This window comes from Aspergillus pseudotamarii, assembly GCF_009193445.1.
Source record: "Aspergillus pseudotamarii strain CBS 117625 unplaced genomic scaffold BDV38scaffold_113, whole genome shotgun sequence".
Lineage (NCBI taxonomy): Eukaryota > Fungi > Ascomycota > Eurotiomycetes > Eurotiales > Aspergillaceae > Aspergillus > Aspergillus pseudotamarii.
Genome location: NW_022475127.1, coordinates 20,085 through 42,922, shown reverse-complemented (window position 1 = coordinate 42,922; position 22,838 = coordinate 20,085). Strand labels below are relative to the sequence as shown.

The 22,838-nt window shown below is 52.9% G+C and overlaps 6 protein-coding genes across 6 annotated transcripts; 2 read left to right on the top strand and 4 right to left on the bottom strand.

Annotated features, from left to right (window-relative positions):
* Positions 1-357: 357 nt before the first annotated feature.
* BDV38DRAFT_23199 (aldo/keto reductase) lies at positions 358-2,196 on the bottom strand. The gene is made up of 3 exons (XM_032052992.1): positions 1,486-2,196; positions 885-1,429; positions 358-823 (listed from the first exon to the last, which is right to left on the bottom strand). The coding sequence occupies exons 1-3, from the start codon at positions 2,054-2,056 to the stop codon at positions 773-775; spliced, it is 1,167 nt and encodes a 388-aa protein (XP_031907433.1). The 5' UTR covers positions 2,057-2,196; the 3' UTR covers positions 358-772.
* A 140-nt stretch (positions 2,197-2,336) lies between these two features.
* Positions 2,337-5,108, bottom strand: BDV38DRAFT_276002 (Alpha/Beta hydrolase protein; the record flags this gene model as incomplete). Its single annotated transcript, XM_032058132.1, has 3 exons — positions 2,337-3,248; positions 3,939-3,958; positions 4,313-5,108. The coding sequence occupies 3 exons, from the start codon at positions 5,106-5,108 to the stop codon at positions 2,337-2,339; spliced, it is 1,728 nt and encodes a 575-aa protein (XP_031907432.1).
* Positions 5,109-5,396: 288 nt separating this feature from the next.
* On the bottom strand, positions 5,397-7,449 carry tpcD (trypacidin cluster transcriptional coactivator tpcD). Its single transcript, XM_032054260.1, has 3 exons — positions 6,926-7,449; positions 6,339-6,851; positions 5,397-6,278 (listed from the first exon to the last, which is right to left on the bottom strand). Exons 1-3 carry the CDS (start codon positions 7,127-7,129, stop codon positions 5,685-5,687), a joined length of 1,311 nt encoding a protein of 436 aa, XP_031907431.1. The 5' UTR covers positions 7,130-7,449; the 3' UTR covers positions 5,397-5,684.
* Positions 7,450-7,821: 372 nt separating this feature from the next.
* On the top strand, positions 7,822-9,171 carry BDV38DRAFT_276000 (Zn(II)2Cys6 transcription factor; the record flags this gene model as incomplete). Its single annotated transcript, XM_032058131.1, has 1 exon — positions 7,822-9,171. The coding sequence occupies one exon, from the start codon at positions 7,822-7,824 to the stop codon at positions 9,169-9,171; it is 1,350 nt and encodes a 449-aa protein (XP_031907430.1).
* A 1,486-nt stretch (positions 9,172-10,657) lies between these two features.
* Positions 10,658-17,237, bottom strand: BDV38DRAFT_22462 (acyl transferase domain-containing protein). The gene is made up of 4 exons (XM_032052835.1): positions 11,951-17,237; positions 11,418-11,897; positions 11,254-11,369; positions 10,658-11,179 (listed from the first exon to the last, which is right to left on the bottom strand). The coding sequence occupies exons 1-4, from the start codon at positions 16,620-16,622 to the stop codon at positions 10,775-10,777; spliced, it is 5,673 nt and encodes a 1,890-aa protein (XP_031907429.1). The 5' UTR covers positions 16,623-17,237; the 3' UTR covers positions 10,658-10,774.
* Positions 16,923-22,630, top strand: BDV38DRAFT_22866 (uncharacterized protein). Its single transcript, XM_032052905.1, has 4 exons — positions 16,923-17,041; positions 17,104-17,630; positions 17,686-22,247; positions 22,298-22,630. The coding sequence occupies exons 2-4, from the start codon at positions 17,285-17,287 to the stop codon at positions 22,421-22,423; spliced, it is 5,034 nt and encodes a 1,677-aa protein (XP_031907428.1). The 5' UTR covers positions 16,923-17,041; positions 17,104-17,284; the 3' UTR covers positions 22,424-22,630.
* Positions 22,631-22,838: the final 208 nt, after the last annotated feature.

Sequence of the window (22,838 nt, the reverse complement as noted above, 5' to 3'; positions counted from 1 at the left end):
ATCGGGCGGCAAGTCCAAAGCCTCTATGTATCATTTATGGCAGGTCTTTGCACATCCCTTTCTGCCTGCCCAATCCCTGTAATACACCCTAGTGACTATGCGACATGATGGAGCGCTGGAGAATGAATCAAAAGACAAAGGTAGCCGACTCCATGCTCAAAACATAGCAAACTGAGAATAAGAGCAGGATCTGGACCAAGCACACCGAAAACAGAATAGCGAAGTGAAAACTGCTGCTGGCGTCAAGGTATGTACTGGGAGAACGCTCTACCTCCCGGGTCATTAATTTCATCCACACCTTCACCCATGCTTCTAGAACGAAGACGTTTCGTAGGGTTCTGTCTCCATCGAACACCAATCTCTCACTGGGCGTTTAGGGAACCTTTCGTTAATTCTAAACTTGGGGACAGCCTGTATCTATCTCCCGCATGTTTTAAGAAAATACGCTTCACGTGGGTGCTCCATCAGATATATCGTCGCTTGTATCATTTAGAAATGGATGCAACAATCTTTTCGCTTGTTCGTTTGATCAGTCTATTGGTTGTATCTCTGTTTCACAATAGGTGTATTTACGTTGCGTAATAAGTGATTTGACCAACCAAAGATCCTCAGGCGTATGATATGTTGTAACAGGTGACTGATGCTTTGCTGAAAGACTAAGTGACAAGGATAAGGAAAGGAAAACAACAGGATTCATCTCGTGAAAGAGGCATTTTCGCCCAAAACTGTGATCAACTATACTGCACAGTAGGCGAGATCCACACCACTACGCTCATTTTGAGACGGATCCAAAGTACTTCGCGCCTTGCTGGGGTTCGATCGGCTAATAGAGCACATCTAGTCAATTGCTATCACCCTGTGAGGGACACAAGGACCCGACTCACCTGTTGCTTGGGCACTGTTTCTAGTCGAGTGTTGCATGACAACTGCCATATATCCTTGCTCGTCATGCTAGTGCGGTATCTTTGCGTCGGCGTTTCGAATAGGAAATTCATGGGGAATCCAACGTCAAACGGCTCGACATCATCAATTTCATGGATTTCCTCCTCGGTCAGTACCAGACCGAGAGCCTCGATGTTTTCCTTGAGATGCTTCACCTTGCGACCCCCAATAACGGGGAAAACATAGGGGGCCTTGTGCATGACATAGGCCTGAGCGATACTAGTAGCCTTGGTGTTCTTCTGTTGCGCCATCTGATCTAGCTTCTCTCCGAGTCGTCGGTGCTTCTCATCCTGAGGACCCATCTTGCGACCCTCACGAGAAAAGTCCTCGGCGCTACGGAACTGACCGCGGCCTAGCACACCCCATGGCGCGAGGCCCATGCCCTCTGACTCACACATGGGCAGGATATCCCGCTCAAAGTCACGGAAAGCGCACGACCAGTGGCCTTGGTAGACGCTGAACGGGGTAAGTCCGTTGGCTCGAGCAACTGTGGCAATCATTAACTTCAAAACCAACTACATCTTAGAAGGCAAATGCACGTACATGCATTGCATTTGACCACGACCCAGGCTGGGGTATCGCTGACCCCCAGATACAGAACCTTGCCACTTGCCACCAGGTGGTTGAGACTTCGCATCACTTCCTCAACACTCGTCGTAAAGTCCCACATGTGCACGTACAATAGGTCGATATAATCAGTCTGCAGTTTCTCCAAACTAGCGTTGACGGATAGACGCAGACTCTTGGCATGGTTACCCTGAAAGTTCGACTTGATCTTTTGCGGGCCAAACATTGTGTAGCCCATGGTGTACTTGGTGGATAATACGATCTCATCACGATTCTGCCGCTGTAACATCCATTCACCTACCCATCTTTCGCTATCGCCTCCCTGATAGAAGTTGGCTATGTCGATAAAGTTCCCACCGCTCTCGTAGAAGGTGTCTAGCATGTTGAAGCTGGTCGCCTGGTCACACTCACCCATAACCCCTTTCCAGCCATTGCCGAAGCTCATGGTTCCCAGGCATAAGGGCGACACACGAACGCCGGCGCTAGGCGATAGGATCCGATGATACCCTAGCAGGGTGGGAGGCTCTGGGGCGGCAGGGAGAACCATGGTTGCTATTTCTGTAGTGTTTGGCGACTACAGGGGCCAGAAGAAGTTTGTAGGAAATGGTAAATTTGCGATCAGCTAGAACATGTATTCACAGTATATAAGGGATGAATGCAAAGTCTCTAGAATGCCTTACAACCTGATCGCTTTCCGAAAGCCCGGTACTCCAAGCATTTCGATAGTTCACCCATTGGCAGGGTATGCACAGTGGCTGTTACTACCATTCTTCTTGTCGTGATATCAGATCTCTTTCATTTTCATATAGATATAGGTATGTAATCTACTACGACATCCATCGTACTGCCTTAGCTACTCCCTCCACAAAGGTCTTCTGGTGCTCTCCCAGAGACTTAAAAGGAAACATGAACGAGCAATGCGGATATCCCGGATAAGCATCGTACATGATCGGCACCTTAGCAGTGTCCAACGCGCCCTTCATCAACCTGGCATCATCTCGTAGTGTGTCCAACCCTAACTCGGCAATATAAACCTTTTGTAGGGCAAGCAACTTCGGGTGCAGAATACAAGAGGTGTAGATGTCGTCTACCGGCGCCTTGTAACAATCGAAAAATACCTGCATGGCAGCCCGCGAGTTAACCGTCAACTCCGCATTCTCCTCATACGCCGTGTATAGCTCCTTCAAATGGTCTGGTACTGCATCCGGGTGCACGGTGATGGGTGCCAACGCCACCACCCCGCTGACTTTATTCGCCATGTCTTGGTCAATTAGTTGAAGCGCTGTACCAAAAGCCAGATTTCCGCCGGCGGACGTGCCCATCATGATGAGTGGCTGGTTCTCATAGCGCGACAGCGCCCAGAGAGCAGCGCTAACGCCGTCGTTCAGCGCGCCAGGATAGCGAGTTTCAGGAGCCTTGCGGTATTCCACGCTGACCAGGCGCATCTGGCATTGGCGACTGATAACGCGACAGAAACCATCTTCTTCCTTGACTCCTCCCATCACCCAGCCTCCCCCGTGAAAGTAGAGGCCCACTGGTTCCTGGCCCGTCGCGTTGGGGGGAGTGTAGCAACGCAGCCACAGTCCATCCAACTGAACATCCTCGGTCGTCACGCTCTCATCGGGCGGCGGAAACCCGTATCGCGTAGCTAATGTGCCAGCCAACTGTCCCCAGCCGGCCACAACGCTGTCTAAATCCTTTCCTGGGAGACACGGGGTTTGCCCCAAATCCTCAACAAACTACAGTCACCGTCAGTCCCATCGATATGTCCTCTGCTGTCAACGGAAGCGTTACCTGGTGCCACGGAGCGGCAAAAGGGGTTTCCATCGCGGTATGCCAGTGTATCCACCGCGATATTATCATGGTGATTGTGAATCCGTCCTGCGTCGGTATACGTATATAACCAACATCCAAATCGGATAGCGAATTCTCGCTTCCCGAGTTCTATGACACGTCCGTTCCGCCGCAATGTCATTATAGAATCCTCCCCCGAAAAGCACATTTCTTATGGTTTGAATACCATGTTCTCAGCAGATAGTATACAACATGCCTGTCTATCATATCGGTACGTACGCATCGGTCTCGGAGTAGAAAGATCTCCACTAACAATCTGTTATCGTCGCCTCAGCCTTGTTTAAGCTCAAATCCGATGCCGATCCCATTAAAGTAAAGAAATGGAAGCAACAAGCCCATGCGATGGTTGGCCAAGTGCCTGGTGAGTTGCCATTACCCAAGTTCGCCCATGAGTGCGAATTTACTAATAAGGGGATTGCTCAGGACTCTTAGACTTGCAGGCTGGTTCACCGACTGAGTTCACGGCTCCCTTGGCTAAGGGGTTCGACATGGCGGCCGTCGTAGTGCTAGACTATCTAGAGAGTTTAGCCACATTCTTTACGCACCCAAGTCACCATGAGTGAGTTTGGAGTTACAAAGTACATGGCAAGGAGAACTGACGTAGACAGGGTGAATATTCTCTACCAAGAAGTTTGCGATCATAAAAGTACGATTGCGTATGATCTTGAGTTTTAGGAAATAAACTACTCTATCAACTAGACATAGTTTGTCTTGGCGTAACAGCTTCTTCAGGGCAGGACACGAATGGAAGACTATACTCAAGCATCAAAACCCGCTTCCCGTCGGCGCTGCATAATTGGCCGTAGTTGATCGCCTCCCCAACCATCCTCGAGGTCATCCTTAAGGTCAAAAGTTCCCTCGGGCTGGATAGCGAGTGCCCGACCTACCAAGGCTCTATTAGCTTCGAGAGAAATAGATATACCATATTGGGGAATCCAATCTGACGTACCGTGGAACTGGGGATTCGCAGCGCAAGCATTGGCCGCCTCCACGCAGGCGTCGATGCTCGCAAACGTCAACCGCTGCGCCATATCGATTCCTCGAGCAGCCATAGCCTTCTTCATAGGCGCAATCAGCGGTGTGTCGATGAACCAAGGAGCAAGAAGGTTACAGCGCACTCCCAGCTCCCGCGTGCGAGCCCGAGTGCTGCGAAACAAACCCCGGACACCAAACTTGCTGGCGGGATAGGTTGAGGCCTTGGGGCTGTCCATGTACGATCCGATGGAGCCCATGAGTATCAGTGACTTGTCGGGTGACGGATTGCCGGCTTCGATTGTCTGGCAAAGGCGCAGGTAATACAGCCCCAGCCACGACGTATAGTAGACGCCGATCAAGTTCACCTGGATGTTGCGAATATCCGGGGGGGATGGATCCACGTCTAGACGAGGATCACCGGCGGCCAAAACGTGGTCAACCTGGTTTCCACCAGCAAAGGAGACGCCTGCAAAGGCAGCCACAACGTCAAGTGCCTTCGAAGGGGTGAATCGAATTGCTTCTTTGAAGGCTTGTACTTGACTCTCCCACGAGCTCACATCACAGTAGACGTAGTGGACATTTCCACCTGCTAAGCCCTTGAGGATGTTCTGCCCCGTTTCTAGAGGTTGGATGTCAGCAATAGTAACGTACATACCCGCTGCTGCCCATGCTCGCGCCGTGGCCAACCCGATTCCTGAAGCACCACCAGTGATGAGGGCCCCTTTCCCCCGTAGAGTCCCCAGGTCAACGGTCGTATCCAGAACTTCCATTACGTGGTTATCTGGCTGTATATCGAAATAGGTAGCTGTTGCCTTGGATGCTGTATTCTCTCTCTCTCCTTACCCTTATATATATAAACTGGCGTGATATAGTCTCCCGGCTACCGGGTCTCGGAGTGCGAAAGGTATGACTTGTCACCAAGGAGTGGATGAGGCAACGACGCAATAGGTTTCGGTATTGGATTCTACTTCTAGCAAAGCCAGATCAAATATATGTCCGTGAATTATTGGCTGGCTCCTCTATAAACAACTCCCCGATCATTATGTACATGGCAGCATCAAACGTGGTAACAGGCGCGCCAACGAGCTCCAAGTCACCGAACAGGAAAAGAGATTGCTCACACATCGAATTCAACTCAAAGCATCTTGTAATGCAACGCCTTGATCAGCATCCTATCCCGCCTGTGATTAAAGCTGGGCAGAACTGCTTTCCTCCATTTGTATAACTTCAAGGAGACTCTGAACATGCATGGCTCCACTACTACTAGATTGTCATGATGTTACTAAGCGAGTATTTTAGAGTGTGGACAATATAGCTGTGACAGGAAAGGTCACTAGACTTTGAAATCAGTTGTCATCGTTATCCACACGGTGCTGAATCTCGAATGCAATAACGGCGTTGGTGGGAGATCGAACCTCCCGCATCACCACGAGCCCGTCGGAGCGACTGCGCAGCAAATCTCGTATCTCGCCCATGTTGAGGGGCGCCCCATTGGTGAGCTGCAGCAAGGATAGATCGTTCAGACTGACCGCCGCTCGCGCCGCGGCGTCCATCGACCTTGTGGCCGACGACATCGGCAGCGTCAGAATGAGCCGCGCGGCTGAATTATTCCGCAACACCTCCACGTGAGCCCTTAGCGCCTGGGCGACTCGCATGGTGATGTCCATCGCCGGCGACTGTGGGGATGGGGACGGAATGGAGATGAGATACACGGCCGCGTCGAGGACAGGTTGTGTTGCTGTTGATAGACGCGTGCCCCAAGTGATACGTGTGCGTAGATGCAGAGGTACGCTCGCTAGCTTCAAGCCAGACATGCCATGATTATCGTGACATGGCTGATGACCGCCAGACTCTGTCTTAGGTTCTGTCTGCACGAGGAAACGGAGTGATGGAAATTGGGGTGCGAGGGCAACAACCAGTGAGGGTGACTGGGCGCCCACCTACATGACTATGTGGTTAGTCAAAGGTTGGATATCACAATCGGGGGATAGGCTTCGTACATGCACGACTGTTGCCATTCCCAAGTGTTGCCAGTTCATCCGCGTGAGCGTATCCTCTACGGCGGCATCAATGGCACTTGACACGTAGGAGAGGTAGGCACCCAGCTGCCGCTTAATCTTGGGTCGTTGGTGAAGACATGCGGCAAAAGGAGAGTCACTTCCCACGGCCAGATTCCAGGCGGAATCTTCAGCCTGCTCTGAGGTCCCAAATCTGCGCGTTTGGGTCCCCATCGCTGACGCTGACGGAGCCAAAGTCTCCGACATGAAGAGAATGGCGTCCAGCAGGGCTGGTTGGGTCACAAACTGTTTCGACAATACAGTGTGGGCCACATGCCCCGGTGAAGGCTCACAAAGAAAGCCTATTGTAAATAGCGGTCGCACCAGCCGACGTAGCCGACATTCAGGGACTCCTGCAATGTCTGCCACGTCTTCAAATGGTACGGGTTCATCCAAAGGGATACACGCCAACACCTGAAACTCCCCCAGCCACCGAAAGCATGCCAAAAGCTGATTCTGTACACCATGATTAGTACCTTGGTGGGCTTATTTCATCATCGAGGGGGAGGGGAGGGGAGGGGAGTATGCACATAGAGAGCCAACTGTCGGACAAGGTCGGCGGGCTGACCGGCGAGGGCTAATACTTGCGAGGCATTGGCAATCAGCGTTCGCTGGACGGGTCGGAGATGGTCAGGGAGCCCAGCTGGATACCCATTAGAGTGCCCATCTGTCGCTAGGGTTCTGGCGGCGATGGCAATGTTCTCGGCGCAGATCTCTAGGTCAGTCAAGGTCATGGTTGATGATAGCTCGTGAACAAGGCCCAGAGGGGAGGATATTGAGAAAGTGCCACCGGCAAATCGCCGTGCGGTGCAAGGAGAGTTATTGAACTTCCATTGGTTTTAAACGTCTATCCGACCAGTGTAGTCCTTCCTCCGCGTCAGGGAGTGCTGATCGGCAAGCGGGCACTCTCTGCCGGCTCGTACTTTTATCCTTCGCAAGCCATCGGTAGCACGGCAAGCATATCTATGTCCCATTCTTAGAATAGCTTCGCAGCGAGACGGATCCCGGGGTCCTTCAAGCTCATGCAGGTGCTAAAGATGTAGCTTGCAGAAACCAAGTTCGTTTGTGGACTGCCATTCCACTATCACAGGCTACGTTATCTTGAGCACGAGACATGCATGCAGGCGGGCTCCCTAGCTGAACAGTATATGTTGGTTCTTGGTCTGATTCGTCAACCCGATCACAGAGATCTCTGATCACACGGATCAGCCTCGGTATGTAAACAAGGAACGCACCGCTAGACAATCCTTGGGCCAAGTAAGAACCCCTCAGCTGGTGACGTGAGTGTCCATACGTACATTTTGACCTCCGTGCGAGGCAACGAAAAGGGCGGGCTACTCTCGCAGAGAAAGCCCTCACGTTGTGTGTTTTCTTTCCTGCTTTCCATTGAAAAATTATACTGAATCCCTTCCTCCGGGCCTCTACCATGGTTGACCATATCTCCCCCCGGGCATCGCCCGGACCGATCCGTTCCTCCCAAACTCGCCGCGCCCGAAAGCTCCGGGATAGCTGTACGAGTTGTGCCAGTTCTAAAGTGCGATGTACCAAGGAGAAACCGGCCTGTGCTCGGTGTATCGAACGTGGGCTTGCCTGTCAATACATGGTCTCCAAGCGGATGGGCCGCAATCCGCGCGCTCCCAGTCCCCTTGAGCCAACTCAGCGACCATCAGAGAGTCTTCCTTCAGCCGGATCGGAACAGGGACATTCGACTCATAATACGTATTCTACTCCCCATGCTCATACCCAAGCCGACACTCATTCTCATTCTCATTCTCATCCGCAACCGCATCCACAACCTCAGCCTCAATCGGATCAACCACCAAACGCTCTGCCCACCCCCAATGGCAGCAGTAGTGTCTCCGCCATTGTTTCTCATCAGAGTCCCCGGCTCCCCTCGGAGACCCAGGGCCTTGGAGGAGATTCGTCTGGTCAGGATCAAGGTACCCTGTCTTCCCTAGCGGTTGGTTCGGACTTTGGAGACTCTCTGCAGTCAATCGATCACGGAAACCATCCCGATTTCTTGGCTGAGCCGACGGGGAGTCTTTTCGACGCGTTTTTGGAAGTGGGGACCCCCATGATCGACCCATTCCTCGAGTCGGCCCCATTACCGTTGTGTCAGGCACGTTCTTGCTGCTTTTCGCTAGCACTCCAAACATTGACCCACCTCTTCCCTCATGCCCCGCTGGGCTGTCAGCTACGGCTGACGGACAGCGAGGACAGCTCGTGTAACCTAACGACGATCGACATGGTCATCTCGGGCAATAAGCAGGCTACCGATGCGGTCCGGAAGATCCTCGGGTGCTCGTGCGCGCAGGATGGCTACTTGCTGAGCATAATTGTCCTGATCGTTCTTAAAGTGCTGGGGTGGTATGCTGCCGCAGCAGGCACCCAGTGCCCCTCGTCGGCGGTGGGTGGAAATACCAGCAGCGGTAGCAGCAGCAGCTGTGGCAACAGTCCCGCCACCGTGTCCAGTAACCGTCTGTCGGAAGAGCGTGTACTGCATCTACCTAGTATGGTGGGTGAGCATTGTGTGGAAGAGGAAGACCAGCCGCGAGTCGCGGCCCAGCTCGTTCTGAGCGAACTGCACCGAGTCCAGTCGTTGGTGAACCTATTGGCCAAGCGCCTGCAAGAAGGCGGAGACGATGCAGCAGCGATAGCGTCGCACCATCCAGCGTCCCCTTTCGCACTACTCGGATTTAGTGGACTCGAGGCAAATCTCCGCCACCGCTTGCGTGTCGTGTCCGCCGACATCATTGATTTCCTGCATCGAGAATGAATCCCAGCCCCACTACCAGGAGCAGGAGCAGATGACAGGCCTCTTTCCCTATCCCTTGAAATTGGAATGATATCGACATGATATCAGCTCACCCGCTGCCCCTCACCCCCTTGTATTTGGTGCGTTTGCGCCTTCGGGGGGGGGGGGGGACAGGGAGGAAATCACAGCACGCCAGGATCTGTCTTTGTCATGGTTACATTGCATACCAGATTTCTCTTTCATTCGACCGGCCTTGAAAGGGCGAGACTGGCCGGTCAATCAACACACGCGCCCCACACCTCCCCAGTGATGAATCCATCGCCCGGTTAGATTTGGGTTCTGGATTGAGCCGTCATATTTGGTCCACACGAAGGAGCAGAGTGCAGAGTCGATGGCGTTAGCGTTAGCGTTAGGGTAAGTATTGCTTATTAGGGAGCCAAGGCTTAACAAGCCCTAAGCCTTAGAAGAAGCAATCGAATCAGGTGGGGTCCCGTGACGAAATGAGAAGAAATGATCGGCACATTGAAATGACCAATAATTCCCCGACTAGAGAGGATATAGTAAACCCCAGCAAGCATTGCAAATTACTTATAGTGAAAATTGTACATAGAATAGCGATGACCAGAATTTTGAACCATGTACATAATTTATATTGTATATTTCTCAATTTTTCTTTGTCGTTGTGGAGATATATATTTTCGATACACTAGTCAGATAAGACTAAAAAATTCGAAATACGGTATAGCCCCTCTATACAAAATCCCTTATAAGGGAGTACAGTACCAATAATATATATTTTTTTGTTGAAAAAAAAATATACAGTTAATTGCTTGATATTTTTAGTAATAAATCTTATCCATACAGTACCCTGGCTACACAAATATATATCTTCCTTCTCCATACTATTAAGTACTCTTCGAATACCCTTTAGACCACAGAAAAATTAATTATTATCTAATACAAACAATATAAAGTCTTTTAAAATTCCAGTTCTAGCTAGTCTATATAGGAATTTTACTATAGGAAATCCCCCGTCATAAGCAATTTAGATGATTTGCTCAATGAATTACGTATAACAGGGTTTTACCGTACGACATGTAACAATGATATCCTTTTTTTTGATTAAAATGATCCACCTTATTCGATTAGGAGCAATTTCGGACTCCGGTGTAGACCCAATAGAAGGCAAAGCAGGTGTCGCAAAGCGAAGACCAGAAAGTACGGTGCAGCAACTGGTTCTAGGCTTTGGCATGCGGGGAGACTTTCCGAGGATCGAAACCTTCCCAAGATGGCGGACATCCATTGGTCGATCTTGAGTTTTTGTATGCTTATCTTGCGTCACACAGGGCTCGACTCTCAGGATGCATGATTTCCAAGCTTCAGCTACCATATACACGCATTTTCCTACACGCTAAGTTATTGACATTTTAGATGGCTGATGATACACAAAGAATGATTAACTAAGCAACATGGTAACTCCAAGTAACTGCAGTCGTTTCAATATGGGAATATTTGGGGTTTTGATAGTGTTTTAAATAGGTGGTAATCTAGGAATGACCCAAAGCAACACGTTAACCAACCAGAATCAAGACCAAGGCCAATGTAACCTCACACAGGCAATGGGTCAAGCCATTTGTTGAAGCAGGGATTGAAGCCGGGGACTACCAGTGATACTGTGCACCAGCTGAACGTAAGACTTGTCGACGGAGAAAGGCTGGCCAACGACATTAGGGATCCAGCGTCCCACCAATTCGCAAGGCTTCACATCCCCCATCTTGATGCGTTCGGACAGATAGTCACGGTAAGGCTCAATCTCCCCTCGTAACATGGTCGAATGGTAGGGGATATCGATCCCTGGCAGCGGAATGGTCGCTCGACCCCTTTCCATGCGATCCTCGCGGGACACCTGCTCTGCCGTCGGGACGTGCTTCCAGACCATGGCTCGTAGCTCTTGGCCCTCAACATCCTCCGGTCGAGGGTGGCATGAAAGGTCATCGCATAACTTACCCAGCATCCAAAGGGCTCGGAACTGCGGTCGGGCGAGGGGAACACTGTCAGTCAGAAGGCCAAGGATGAGGGAAGAGGGGATAAGAAATCACCCACATGGCCTGCACAGACGTATTGCTGCGAGTGAATGTTGTAGTTGACGACTTCCACGAACCAGCCGGTCTCCTGGTGAATGATATGGACAAGACTTTCCAGGCTCGCCTCCTCGAAACCTGCGCCCATGTTAGACCGAGCAGCAGAAAGAGGAAGATAGATATCACCTTTCCCTATCCGCGATGGATCGGCAGCCAACATTCCATAGTCGGTGTGGCCATGGGCATCGCGCGGTAGCGCATTCTGCATCTTCAAGCCTCGGTAAAAGATGAGAGATATGAGATCTTCAAATGAGAGGAAGGAAGCACAAGCTCCAAGGGCGGCATATTCTCCCAACGAATGTCCCGCGAACCGCGCATCTTTTTGAACGACTCCCTGGGCTTTGAGCCATTCGAACTGAGCCATTTCCATCAGTGCCAAGGCGGGCTGAGCGAACTGGGTGGACATCAACAGCCCTTGGGGATAAGAGAAGGTGTATGAGGTCGAATTCGCCGTCAATCCCGTTAGTATCGGCGAATGTCTACCATCGGTCGGTGGCTGTCCCATCATGCGCAGATAGTTGGCACGGATACGGCGCCCTCGCTGGCCGCCAAAGTGAACGGTGAGAGTCGGAGGATTGTTTTGCACAATGTGCAGGATGGAGAACCCTGATGAGAGAGTTTAGTAGGAGCCACAGACGTCGAGATAGCAAATGACAGACCATATTTCTCCCACAAATGCTTGTCAGCGCGAGCCCACAACGCTTTAGCCTCCGGGCAGGTGACATACAGTTCCATTCCCATTCCCTGTCGTTGACTGCCCTGGCCACAGAAGACGTATGCCGTCGTTTCCTGCTCGACATTGGCAATTGCCTCCGCTACTCGTTCTTCCGTCCTTTCGTTGAATGCTTGTACACTCAAAACCATTTTCCCGTCCTTCATGGCCCTATGTTGCAGCTCCACCCGCAGAGGGTCGTTGGGGTGGATGGGCGCTTGCAATGTGATATGCCAGCTCCGGAACCGAGACCGGTCGGCATCCCCGATGGCCCATTCAGCAATTCTGCGCATTATAGCAGAAGACTCCATCCCATGGACAATGGGGCCCGACAGACCGGCGTATCGCGCAAAGGCCGGACACACATGGATGGGATTATGATCGAGGGAGACGCGCGCATAGGATTGGCTGCGTCGAGGGCCTCGTACGGCCACACTAGACGTGCCTGTCCACCCAGGATGCTGCAACTCCAGCAGCTGCTCCCGAGGCGCACCATGGCGGTGCAGGAAGTCCATCACCACATTCCCTGTACACGACTCGCTTTCAAAATATACGCGACCAAATGGTGTCGTTGACCCTTCGGGGCTGTAGGTGAACACGAACCCTGTTACCTGTAACAGTGCTAGCTGGCCGTCCAGCCTAAACAGCTTTTCACTCTTTACTCGAAAGAGGAGTTGCTTCCCGAGCAGATCTACCGCGCAATCTTCTCGCATGAGCCACTTGCGGCTGTGTAAAATAGCACGGCGTACTTCGGAGTCTACATGGACCACCATTTCAGGCTCCTCGGAGAGTTCGAAAGGGGTTTCACATGCCGGAACGGGGCCTCCAAGGAAGAAATCTGACTTGACGGTGACAACATGTTGTCCCTGGCGTTGAATTTCCGCTGACACCGTCAGCATAGTTCCCCTAGGCTTCACCGAGACCGCTAGGATACGGGATGAGGTTTTGACGATATCGCCCACCTGCAATGGTTTGGCAGATGGAGCATAGTCAAAACTGATAGCGCTGTGCAGCAGGTCCAGGAGGTCGCATTTTAGAGCGGACACCATCAGAGGCTTGGTAAGAGCAGACCAGGCGATGACCACGCAGTAGTCGATAGGTATACATCCTTGGGGGTGCCATGACTGCAGCTGAAGGGGACTGCTTTGCCGCAGTACCCTTTCGAAATCACGAATCTTGTCCGTTGTGATCATCAGATCTTCTCCCGTAAATTGCGAATTGAGACCCAACAAGGTGGCCTTGTTCGAGGAGCCCAAGTTCCACAGACTCATGTACAATGCCTTGATCTTGTCCTCGCGGCCAGACGCATCCTCCTCAAGGGTCCACTCATTCGGCTTCTGGTCGACCTTGAAGCAAAAGACGACGGTGGGCTCGGGGTTGAGTGGGATGTTGGGGGCCAAGGTGGCGAAAACACTTTGTCCATCGTTAGAGACTATCTCAAATACGACTTTAGAAGGCGACCCGCCATCTCCCGTGGGTGAAATAAGTCGAATCTTGCGAATTTCCGAGTCTTCTGTTAAAAGCACCTCGATGGTGTCGCCGCGCTGGGGCTGGAGTGCGGCGCGAATGGGGTTAGGCAGATGAGAACCGTCCCTAAGGATCGATTTGCTCATCAAACATGTCCGAGCCCATGACCTCGACAGTCCGACAATGTGCTCAAAAAGAACGTCCATTTCGGGGACGGCACCCACCTTCTGGAACTTATAGAGCCCTTGAACCCTATTTGTCGTTACTTTGAGCCCAGGAAACGCGCCGAGAGGGCATTTTTGCGTGAACGAGTGTACATCGCCGATAGAACTTTCTCTTGAATCAGCTTGTAGAGCTTCCACGTAATACTTAGAAATATTGTGTAGGATGTCTTCGACGGACTCATTGTCGGATGTTGAGTACTGAACGGCCACAGGCCCTTGAATGATGAAGATTCGCTGGACGTCCTGCCCAATCACCGCCTCTACATCTTCAGATTGCCACAACGAGTCTTTTTTAAACCAGGTCTCAAAACGCTCATCCAACCTGGGGATGAATGGGACAGGCTTGATATCACGTCGGCTAAACAATTGCATTAGAAGAGCGATATCTTCTGGATAAAGCGTGCAGTATGCTTTATCCTTCAGGCTTTCTTCCACCCGGGCGGAGATGTCGAGTGGATGTTCGCCGGGGTTGTCAATAGCGTATTGGAATCGTTCTCGAAGCAGATGAACGAAGTCCAATACTAACACCCGATATGATGGATCTACCCATCGCTTCTGGTGAGAAACATACGTGAGATCGCAGAGACGGCGGAGGACCTCGAGGTAGGTCATGTCCTCCAGCTCCACATTCTGTCCGTGTCCGTCAACGGCAAACCAGGGGCGAGCAAAGTCTTCGTTAAGACGGCAAACAATTTCTTGCCGGTGGTTGCGGAGATATTCTAAGCGCTTAGAAGTGTCTTTGATTGAAAAGACCCGGTTGTCGAGTTCTTTCCACAGCATCACTCCGCGAGTAGCGAGAACATGGATAGGTTGACCGAACTCCGAGTTGACCGTGACTACGCCGCCGGTAGGCTCATCGAAAGACTTGTGCCAATCTGCATCTCCCACGCCTTGTGCATCCATAATCAGGCGTTTTGCCTGGACCGACGTATGGGCTTCCCGAGCCACCATCATGCGACTGCCCAACAACACTCCGTCGAAGGGCATGCATGGATAGCCAAAGGCCTGGGCCCATTGGCCCGTGAGGTATGGAAACGTGTCCGGGCCTCCACCGAATCCACTACCTGCAACGAGGAGAATATTCGGACATGATCGGATTTGCGCGTAGGTTACCAGAATAGGTGCATGGAAGTCCTCCCAGGAATGATGTCCTCCCCCTCGTCCGGCGGTCCATTGCAACCCGATCAAAAAGTCAGGATGGGTACGCGCGATCTGTATGACTTGGCGAATGCCCTCGATAGACCCAGGCTTGAATGAGATGTGCTTGAGACCGATAGACTGTACACATTCTTGGACGACCTCCGGAGAAGGGATGCCGGCGCCAATGGTGATTCCTTCCACGGGAACTCCCTGGCGCACCAGATCCTTGATGACAGAGATCTGCCAGGAAAAGGTCGTAGGTTTAGCGTAGAGGAGGTTGCAGGTGATGCCGTGATCCGCTGGGATGGCAGTTGCCAGGCGCCGAATCTCGGCCTCAAACTGGCGCTCTGTGTGGTAGCCGCCACCAGCCAGTTCGACGTGGTATCCAGCTTGAGCAACGGCAGCGACAAAGTCCCAGCGCACCGTAGTAGGTGTCATTCCCGCTACCATCACGGGAGGCTTCCCGAGCAGTGTTGTCATACGGTTGTGCAGTTTAGTTGTACCGTCGACATTGGCATGAAGTTGTAAGCCAAACTCAGCCTCCCAGTTCACGGCCTCCGGAAAGCCTTCAACGGGTTTCGGTCCCGATTGACTGGTCAAGTGGATGACTGATACGCCCGTTCCTTGTGTGAGCTCCTGAGTAAGGCTGCATGTTTGCCCAGGTCCAAAGTCCAACACGTGCGTTGCGTTCAAGGCCCGGCAAACCAGGGGCCAGTTCAACTGGTCCACAGTAATGGCACGGATAAGAGTTGAGATTAGCTGAAGTGGTTGTAGTCCCTGGAGGTTGCTCCCAGTGCCCGTGTGATAGAGGGGGGTTTTGATGCAATGGAGAGTCAACGGAACAGAGCTCAAAATCTCGATAACGCGATCTTGAATACCGTCCAAGTACGGGGTGTGAAATGGTGCGGATATGGGAAGGAATAATAGATCCACTGTAGGCTTTCGATTACGAAACAGGATACGCGACTGGTCGAGGTCATTGTCTGCTCTGATCCGTCGGACATGAAGACAGACAGCCCATAAGGATTGAGCTGGTCCCGCTAAGACGAACTTTTCGTGGGAGTTAACCAAGGCCAAATGCACCTGTTGGTTGCATTCTCCGAGCGCCTTGTTGACGTGCCCAATTACCCGCTCAACTTGGGAGCGGGAGAGCCCAGAGACACTTAGCATCGAGGAAGGAAGGCCCTCGCCATGTTCGATGCAATCTTGGACTATGGTATCGGAGACGGCGGAGGATGGAGTGGAGAGGTAAGCCTCGAGTCCAATCCAGAAAGAGATCTGGAGCGCCGTCCTGCAGGCGTCATAAAAGGTTGACCATCTCTCAGCTTGGGTGATGGCCATCGCCGCCAATATGCCTTGGGAATGCCCCGTGGAACTATGAAGAAGGGATCGAAGTTGCCCAGGATCGAGTTCAAGCTCTCGACAAGTTGCACAATAACGCGCCAGGCTAATTAACGTATTTAAGGGAAAGCTTCGTGGCGACAGGGCAAGAATTGCTTTGCTAGGAGCAACCTCCGGTGTGGCAAGCCATTGTCGGAGGTCGAACCCCCAGGGTTCGTGGATGTCTATTGCTTCGGGGGAAGAAGCCAGCTGCGAAAGCGTGTTGGATGCCACGTCTAGTAGCTCATCTAGATCTGGGCCATACCGCTTGTACAACTCCAGTAGGCTTTTTAACACATCCAGATTGTTAGACCCTTGACCCCCAAAGGCAGCGCAGATCCGGGCAGTGCCTCTCTGGGCGGCCTGGATGGGGATTGATTCATGTTCCCTACCAATGGATCCCATCATTAGACGCAAACAATCACCTTACAGTGAAGCGATAGTAGTTAAAGGGGGTGTGCAAACCTTTACCAGGACAAGGGAGAAAGAAAGAGATTTTGAGGCTTCCAGCCTTCGGCCTAGCCTGTCCGGTGCACATGATGTGATGTGCATGCACCATAGAGGCGTCTTCCTTTCAGCTCAGCGACGAAAGTCGGGATTCGGGGTTCGGGTATGCAAAGTATCATTGTCCGGCGATCAACTAAGTGCTCGAGCATGGATCCGATAGTAATTGTATTTGAACGTCCCTCTTTCACGGCCATTAAAGTATTCCTATCCTATTCCTGCGGTGTATTGCGCAGCCTGTGTCTTTAACGGAGGATCGATATGCGGCCACAAGCGATGGATGATCAATATATTGCACATCAGCTATTGGTCGAGCTCCTTGCGTAATCACTCCAGCCCTTCTCGATACAGCAGTGCATGGCCAGCTAATCTCACCTTCATACAGACATCAATTGGCCTTCCCTGTCCGCTGGTGAGACTCTGATAACACTCCATCAACTATAGCACTGAAAAGGAAGAGGACATATTAACCAGGCAATCGACTCAGGGTCGACACGCAGGAACATTTACTCGGTCGGCAGAATGCTGTCCACCGCTACGTCGAGCTGGGTCCGTCCAGTATCCTGATGGGCATGGCCCAAAAAGCGGTGCGAGGCATGGTCAACCAAGGGAAGAGGTTGGTAGCCTCCTCTATCCAGCTTCTCGTAAGCTCGTTGGACACGAAGAAGCTTTGTTATGAGTATGACGACAGACAAGCCCCAAGTACGCAAATCACCGTGGAGCTACCACGTCTCTCTAACCCTCCCTCGATACCCCAAAAGCCCAATATTACGCCTGTAAGTGCTCCAAGGACTATGGTCGACGACGTGCCGCTATCTCGAGTGCAAATTGTTCAGGCGCTTGTTGCCAGAAAGCTGAAGATGCCAATTGCTCAACTTCCTATATCAAAGTCAATCAAAGAGTTGTCCGGTGGTATGGCTATGCTTTCTACGCGCAGCAGCACCCTAAGTCTGACGGCATCTTCCAGGTCGGTCTTCTCTGCAGAACGAGCTCGTGGGGGATTTACACAACGAGTTTAGCTCCATCCCGGATGCACCAGAGCAGATCCTCCTACGGGACTTTGGCGACGCCAGCCCGACAGTGCAACTGGGCAAAACGTCCTCCGCGGCTATTGCCAAACTAATTACGTCCAAGATGCCTAGTGACTTCAATGCCAACGCTATTCGAGCCCACCTGTCAAACAAGTGGGGTCTGGGAGCCTTGCGACAAACAGGGGTGCTGCTATACGCCATTGCGTCAGAACCCCCATCGCGTTTAGCTTCTTCGAGCGCAGCGGAAGAGTACTGGGACAACATGTTATCCTTTTACGCCGAATCGTGCGGCATCACCCTCCGCCCAAGACAAGACACTATGAATGAAGACGCTGTCGCTTCCTCGGCGGTTGATCCAGCTGTGGTAGCCGAGTTTTCCAAGGCACACCGGAGGCTCGGGGTTCAACAGTTCCAAGCGCTAGCAGATTACTTACAAATTGATTTGCCGGGGTCTCAAGCCTCTCAGTCGGATACTTTGGCGGCGGAACTTCAGCAGAAAGTCGAGCTCTGGACGGCCGAGATGACCCCCGAGTTTCTCGCCGGGATATCACCAATACTGGATGTAAAGAAGTCGCGACGCTATGGCTCGTGGTGGAACATGGCACGCCAGGATATCTTGGCCTTTTATCGTCGTCCTTCCTACAGTGAATTCGTGGACGACGCCCTGGCCTTCAAAGTTTTTCTCAATCGTCTCTGTAACCGAGCCGATGAGGCCCTCCTGAACATGGTACACAGTCTTTCCTGTGACTCCTACTTCAAGCAAGGTTCGTTGCCCGGATATCATGCCGCCTCGCGGCTCCTTGAGCAGGCCATCATATCTACAGTAGCGGATTGCCCAAAGGCACGCCTCATTCTCCCGGTGGTGGGCCCCCACACCACCATTACAAAGGACGGCAAGATTGAATACGCAGAGACACCTCGCCAGGGAGTCAGCGGTCCCACTGCGTACATCCAGTCGCTCCGCCAGGGCACATCTTTCATTGGCCTCAAGTCAGTCGACGTCGATGCTCCGATCGACTTGACCGACGCTCTGCTTGAGGCCATGTGCTTAGCACTCCTTGATGGAATCTCGTTTGTTGGTAAAGCATTTCTGGTGACGGGAGCGGGTCATGGGTCGATAGGAGCGGGAGTGGTGCGTCTATTATTAGAGGGAGGAGCCCGAGTATTGGTGACGACGAGCAGGGAGCCGGCGACGACAGCCAGATACTTCCAGGAGATGTACGATAATCACGGCGCAAAGTTCTCTGAGCTGCGGGTAATACCTTGCAATCTAGCCAGTGCCCAAGACTGCGAAGGGCTGATCCAGCACATCTACGATCCCCGGGGGTTAAATTGGGATCTAGATGCCATCCTTCCCTTCGCTGCCGCATCCGACTATAGCACCGAGATGCATGACATTGGGGGACAGAGCGAGCTGGGCCACCGACTAATGCTGGTCAATGTCTTCCGCCTGTTGGGACATATCGTCCACTGTAAACGAAATGCCGGGGTTGACTGCCATCCGACCCAGGTGCTGCTGCCACTGTCACCAAATCATGGCACCTTCGGTGGCGATGGGATGTATCCGGAGTCAAAGCTAGCCCTTGAGAGCCTGTTCCATCGCATCCGGTCAGAGTCTTGGTCAGACCAGCTATCTATCTGTGGCGTTCGCATCGGTTGGACCCGATCGACCGGTCTAATGACGGCCCATGATATCATCGCCGATAAGGTCGAGGAACACGGAATATGCACATTTTCCGTTGCTGAGATGGCATTCAACATCGCCATGCTGCTAACCCCCGACTTTGTGGCCCATTGTGAAGATGGACCTTTGGATGCCGATTTCACCGGCGGCCTGCGAACATTGGGTAGCAGCCCCGGTTTCCTAGCCCAATTGCATCAGAAAGTCCAGCTGGCAGCCGAGGTGATTCGTGCCGTGCAGGCCGAGGATGAACATGAGAGACTCTTGTCTCCGAAAACAAAGCCTACCCTGCAAGCACCTGTGGCCCCAATACACCCCCGCAGTAGCCTTCGTGTAGGCTATCCCCGTCTCCCCGATTATGAGCAAGACATTCGTCCGCTGTTCCCGCGTCTGGAAAGGTTGCAAGATCCGTCCAATGCTGTGGTGGTGGTCGGGTACTCGGAACTGGGACCATGGGGTAGCGCGCGGTTACGGTGGGAAATGGAGAGCCAGGGCCAGTGGACTTCAGCCGGCTATGTCGAACTTGCCTGGCTAATGAACCTCATCCGCCACGTCGACGATGATTCCTACGTTGGCTGGGTCGATACTCAGACCGGAAAGCCAGTGCGGGATGGCGAAATTCAGGCACTGTACGGAGACCATATTGACAGCCACACCGGTATCCGTCCTATCCGGTCCACCTCGTACAATCCAGAGCGCATGGAGGTCCTGCAGGAGGTCGCTGTCGAGGAGGATCTGCCCGAGTTTGAAGTATCTCAACTGACCGCCGACTCCATGCGCCTCCGCCATGGGGCTCACGTTTCCATTCGCCCCAGTGGGAATCCCGACGCATGCCGTGTGAAGCTTAAACGAGGCGCCGTTATCCTTGTTCCCAAGACAGTTCCCTTTGTTTGGGGATCGTGTGCCGGTGAGTTGCCGACGGGATGGGCTCCAGCCAAGTACGGCATCCCTAAGAGCCTAATCCAGCAGGTCGACCCCGTCACGCTTTATACGGTATGCTGCGTGGCCGAGGCATTTTACAGTGCCGGTATAACTCACCCTCTTGAGGTCTTTCAACACATTCACCTGTCGGAACTAGGCAACTTTATCGGATCCTCTATGGGTGGGCCGACGAAGACTCGTCAGCTCTACCGAGATGTCTACTTCGATCATGAGATCCCGTCGGATGTTCTGCAAGACACTTACCTCAACACACCCGCTGCCTGGGTCAATATGCTGCTCCTTGGCTGCACGGGGCCGATCAAAACTCCCGTCGGTGCATGTGCCACCGGGGTCGAATCGATCGATTCTGGCTACGAGTCAATCATGGCGGGCAAGACCAAAATGTGTCTCGTGGGTGGCTACGATGATCTGCAGGAGGAGGCATCGTATGGATTCGCACAACTCAAGGCTACGGTCAACGTTGGAGAGGAAACCGCCCGCGGTCGACAACCCTCGGAGATGTCGCGTCCCATGGCTGAGAGTCGTGCGGGCTTTGTCGAGGCGCATGGCTGCGGCGTACAGCTGCTGTGTCGAGGTGACATCGCCCTGCAAATGGGTCTCCCTATCTATGCGGTCATTGCCGGCTCAGCCATGGCCGGCGACAAGATTGGTTCCTCGGTGCCAGCACCGGGGCAGGGCATTCTAAGCTTCTCCCGTGAGCGCACGCAATCCAGCAAGATATCCCTCACGTCGCGCCCGAGCAGCCGTAACAGCACATCATCTGAAGTCTCGGACAAATCTTCCTTGACTTCAATCACCTCCATCAGCAATCCCGCTCCCCGCACACAACGCGCCCGATCCACCACTGATATAGCCCCGCTGCGAGCAGCGCTCGCGACTTGGGGGCTAACTATCGACGACCTGGATGTGGCTTCACTGCACGGCACATCGACGCGCGGCAATGACCTCAATGAGCCCGAGGTGATCGAGACGCAGATGCGTCATTTAGGTCGCACTCCGGGCCGCCCCCTGTGGGCCGTCTGCCAAAAGTCGGTGACGGGACACCCTAAAGCACCAGCAGCCGCATGGATGCTCAATGGATGCCTCCAAGTTCTCGACTCGGGGCTGGTGCCGGGCAACCGCAATCTGGACACGCTAGACGAGGCTCTGCGCAGCATGTCTCATCTCTGCTTCCCTACGCGCACCGTGCAGCTACGTGAGGTCAAGGCATTCCTGCTGACCTCATTTGGCTTCGGTCAGAAGGGGGGCCAAGTCATCGGCGTGGCCCCCAAGTACTTCTTTGCCACGCTCTCCCGTCCCGAGTTTGAGGGCTACTATCGCAAGGTGAGGGTTCGAACCGAGGCGGGTGATCGCGCCTACGCCGCGGCGGTTATGTCGCAGTCGGTGGTGAAGATCCAGACGCAAAACCCGTACGACGAGCACGATGCTCCCCGCATTTTCCTCGATCCCTTAGCGCGTATCTCGCAGGACCCGTCGACGGGCCAGTATCGTTTTCGTCCCGATGCCAGTCCGGCCCTCGACGATGATCCTCTGCCATCTCCCGGTAAACCCGCCGAGCTAGTGAAGGGCATCTCCTCCGCCTGGATTGAAGAGCAAGTGCGACCACATATGTCTCCCGGCGGCACGGTGGGCGTAGACCTGGTTCCTCTCGCCTCGTTCGACGCATACGAGAACACTATCTTTGTTGAGCGCAATTATACGGTGAGGGAGCGCGAATGGGCTGAAAAGACTGCGGATGTGCGCGCGGCCTATGCTAGCCGGTGGTGTGCCAAAGAGGCGGTGTTCAAATGTCTCCAGACACATTCACAAGGCGCGGGGGCAGCCATGAAAGAGATTGAGATCGAGCATGGTGATAACGGCGAACCGAAAGTCAAGGTATGCGACTCTTGATCATTGGAGATCCATGCATCACTGACAGACAACAGCTCTGGGGTGCTGCGCAAACAGCGGCGCGGCAGCGAGGATTGCAAGGAGTGCAACTGAGTATCAGCTATGGCGACGACGCGGTGATCGCGGTGGCGCTGGGGCTGATGGCTGGTGCTTCATACTGACTGGTCGTCGCGTCAGTTCGCACCGGATGATATCCCATGGACCTCGTGTATCGTACACAGTATGTAGTAGTAAAGATTGATGAACTTGTGTGTCGCATCTTCCAGGAATTGATACTATTGATTGGCTGATAGCACTCATGAATGGATCCCGTCCGAGACGCGTCTGAATCCGTAGTTGGATGGTGGATAAGTCGTAGAGAGGGCGGTGTGGATACTGCTGGGCGATTGCTCCAGTCGGGTTCGTGGCCTTGGGTACCTGAGGCTAATTTCCACCGCCCATCCTCCTAACTAGTACACACTGGGATTAGTGTGTCTACAGTATACCCGCGCGAGAGAGCGGAGATTGAAAACCGGAGACACAGCTCAACCCCAAGGACTTAAGAATTAGCATGCATAGAATTTATACATTCAGGGA

Coding starts and splice junctions, on each gene's coding strand:
- tpcD (XM_032054260.1), bottom strand. CDS start 7,129: ATGACCTTGACTGACCTAGAGATCTGCGCCGAGAACATTGCCATCGCC. Junction 6,852..6,925: donor TCCGACAGTTGGCTCTCTAT/GTGCATACTCCC, acceptor CATGGTGTACAG/AATCAGCTTTTGGCATGCTT. Junction 6,279..6,338: donor GAATGGCAACAGTCGTGCAT/GTACGAAGCCTA, acceptor ATAGTCATGTAG/GTGGGCGCCCAGTCACCCTC.
- BDV38DRAFT_23199 (XM_032052992.1), bottom strand. CDS start 2,056: ATGGTTCTCCCTGCCGCCCCAGAGCCTCCCACCCTGCTAGGGTATCAT. Junction 1,430..1,485: donor CGTGGTCAAATGCAATGCAT/GTACGTGCATTT, acceptor TGATTGCCACAG/TTGCTCGAGCCAACGGACTT. Junction 824..884: donor AAACAGTGCCCAAGCAACAG/GTGAGTCGGGTC, acceptor GTGCTCTATTAG/CCGATCGAACCCCAGCAAGG.
- BDV38DRAFT_22462 (XM_032052835.1), bottom strand. CDS start 16,622: ATGATGGGATCCATTGGTAGGGAACATGAATCAATCCCCATCCAGGCC. Junction 11,370..11,417: donor TCCATCGCGGATAGGGAAAG/GTGATATCTATC, acceptor ACATGGGCGCAG/GTTTCGAGGAGGCGAGCCTG. Junction 11,180..11,253: donor AATACGTCTGTGCAGGCCAT/GTGGGTGATTTC, acceptor GCCCGACCGCAG/TTCCGAGCCCTTTGGATGCT.
- BDV38DRAFT_22866 (XM_032052905.1), top strand. CDS start 17,285: ATGGGCATGGCCCAAAAAGCGGTGCGAGGCATGGTCAACCAAGGGAAG. Junction 17,631..17,685: donor AATCAAAGAGTTGTCCGGTG/GTATGGCTATGC, acceptor GGCATCTTCCAG/GTCGGTCTTCTCTGCAGAAC. Junction 22,248..22,297: donor ACGGCGAACCGAAAGTCAAG/GTATGCGACTCT, acceptor GACAGACAACAG/CTCTGGGGTGCTGCGCAAAC.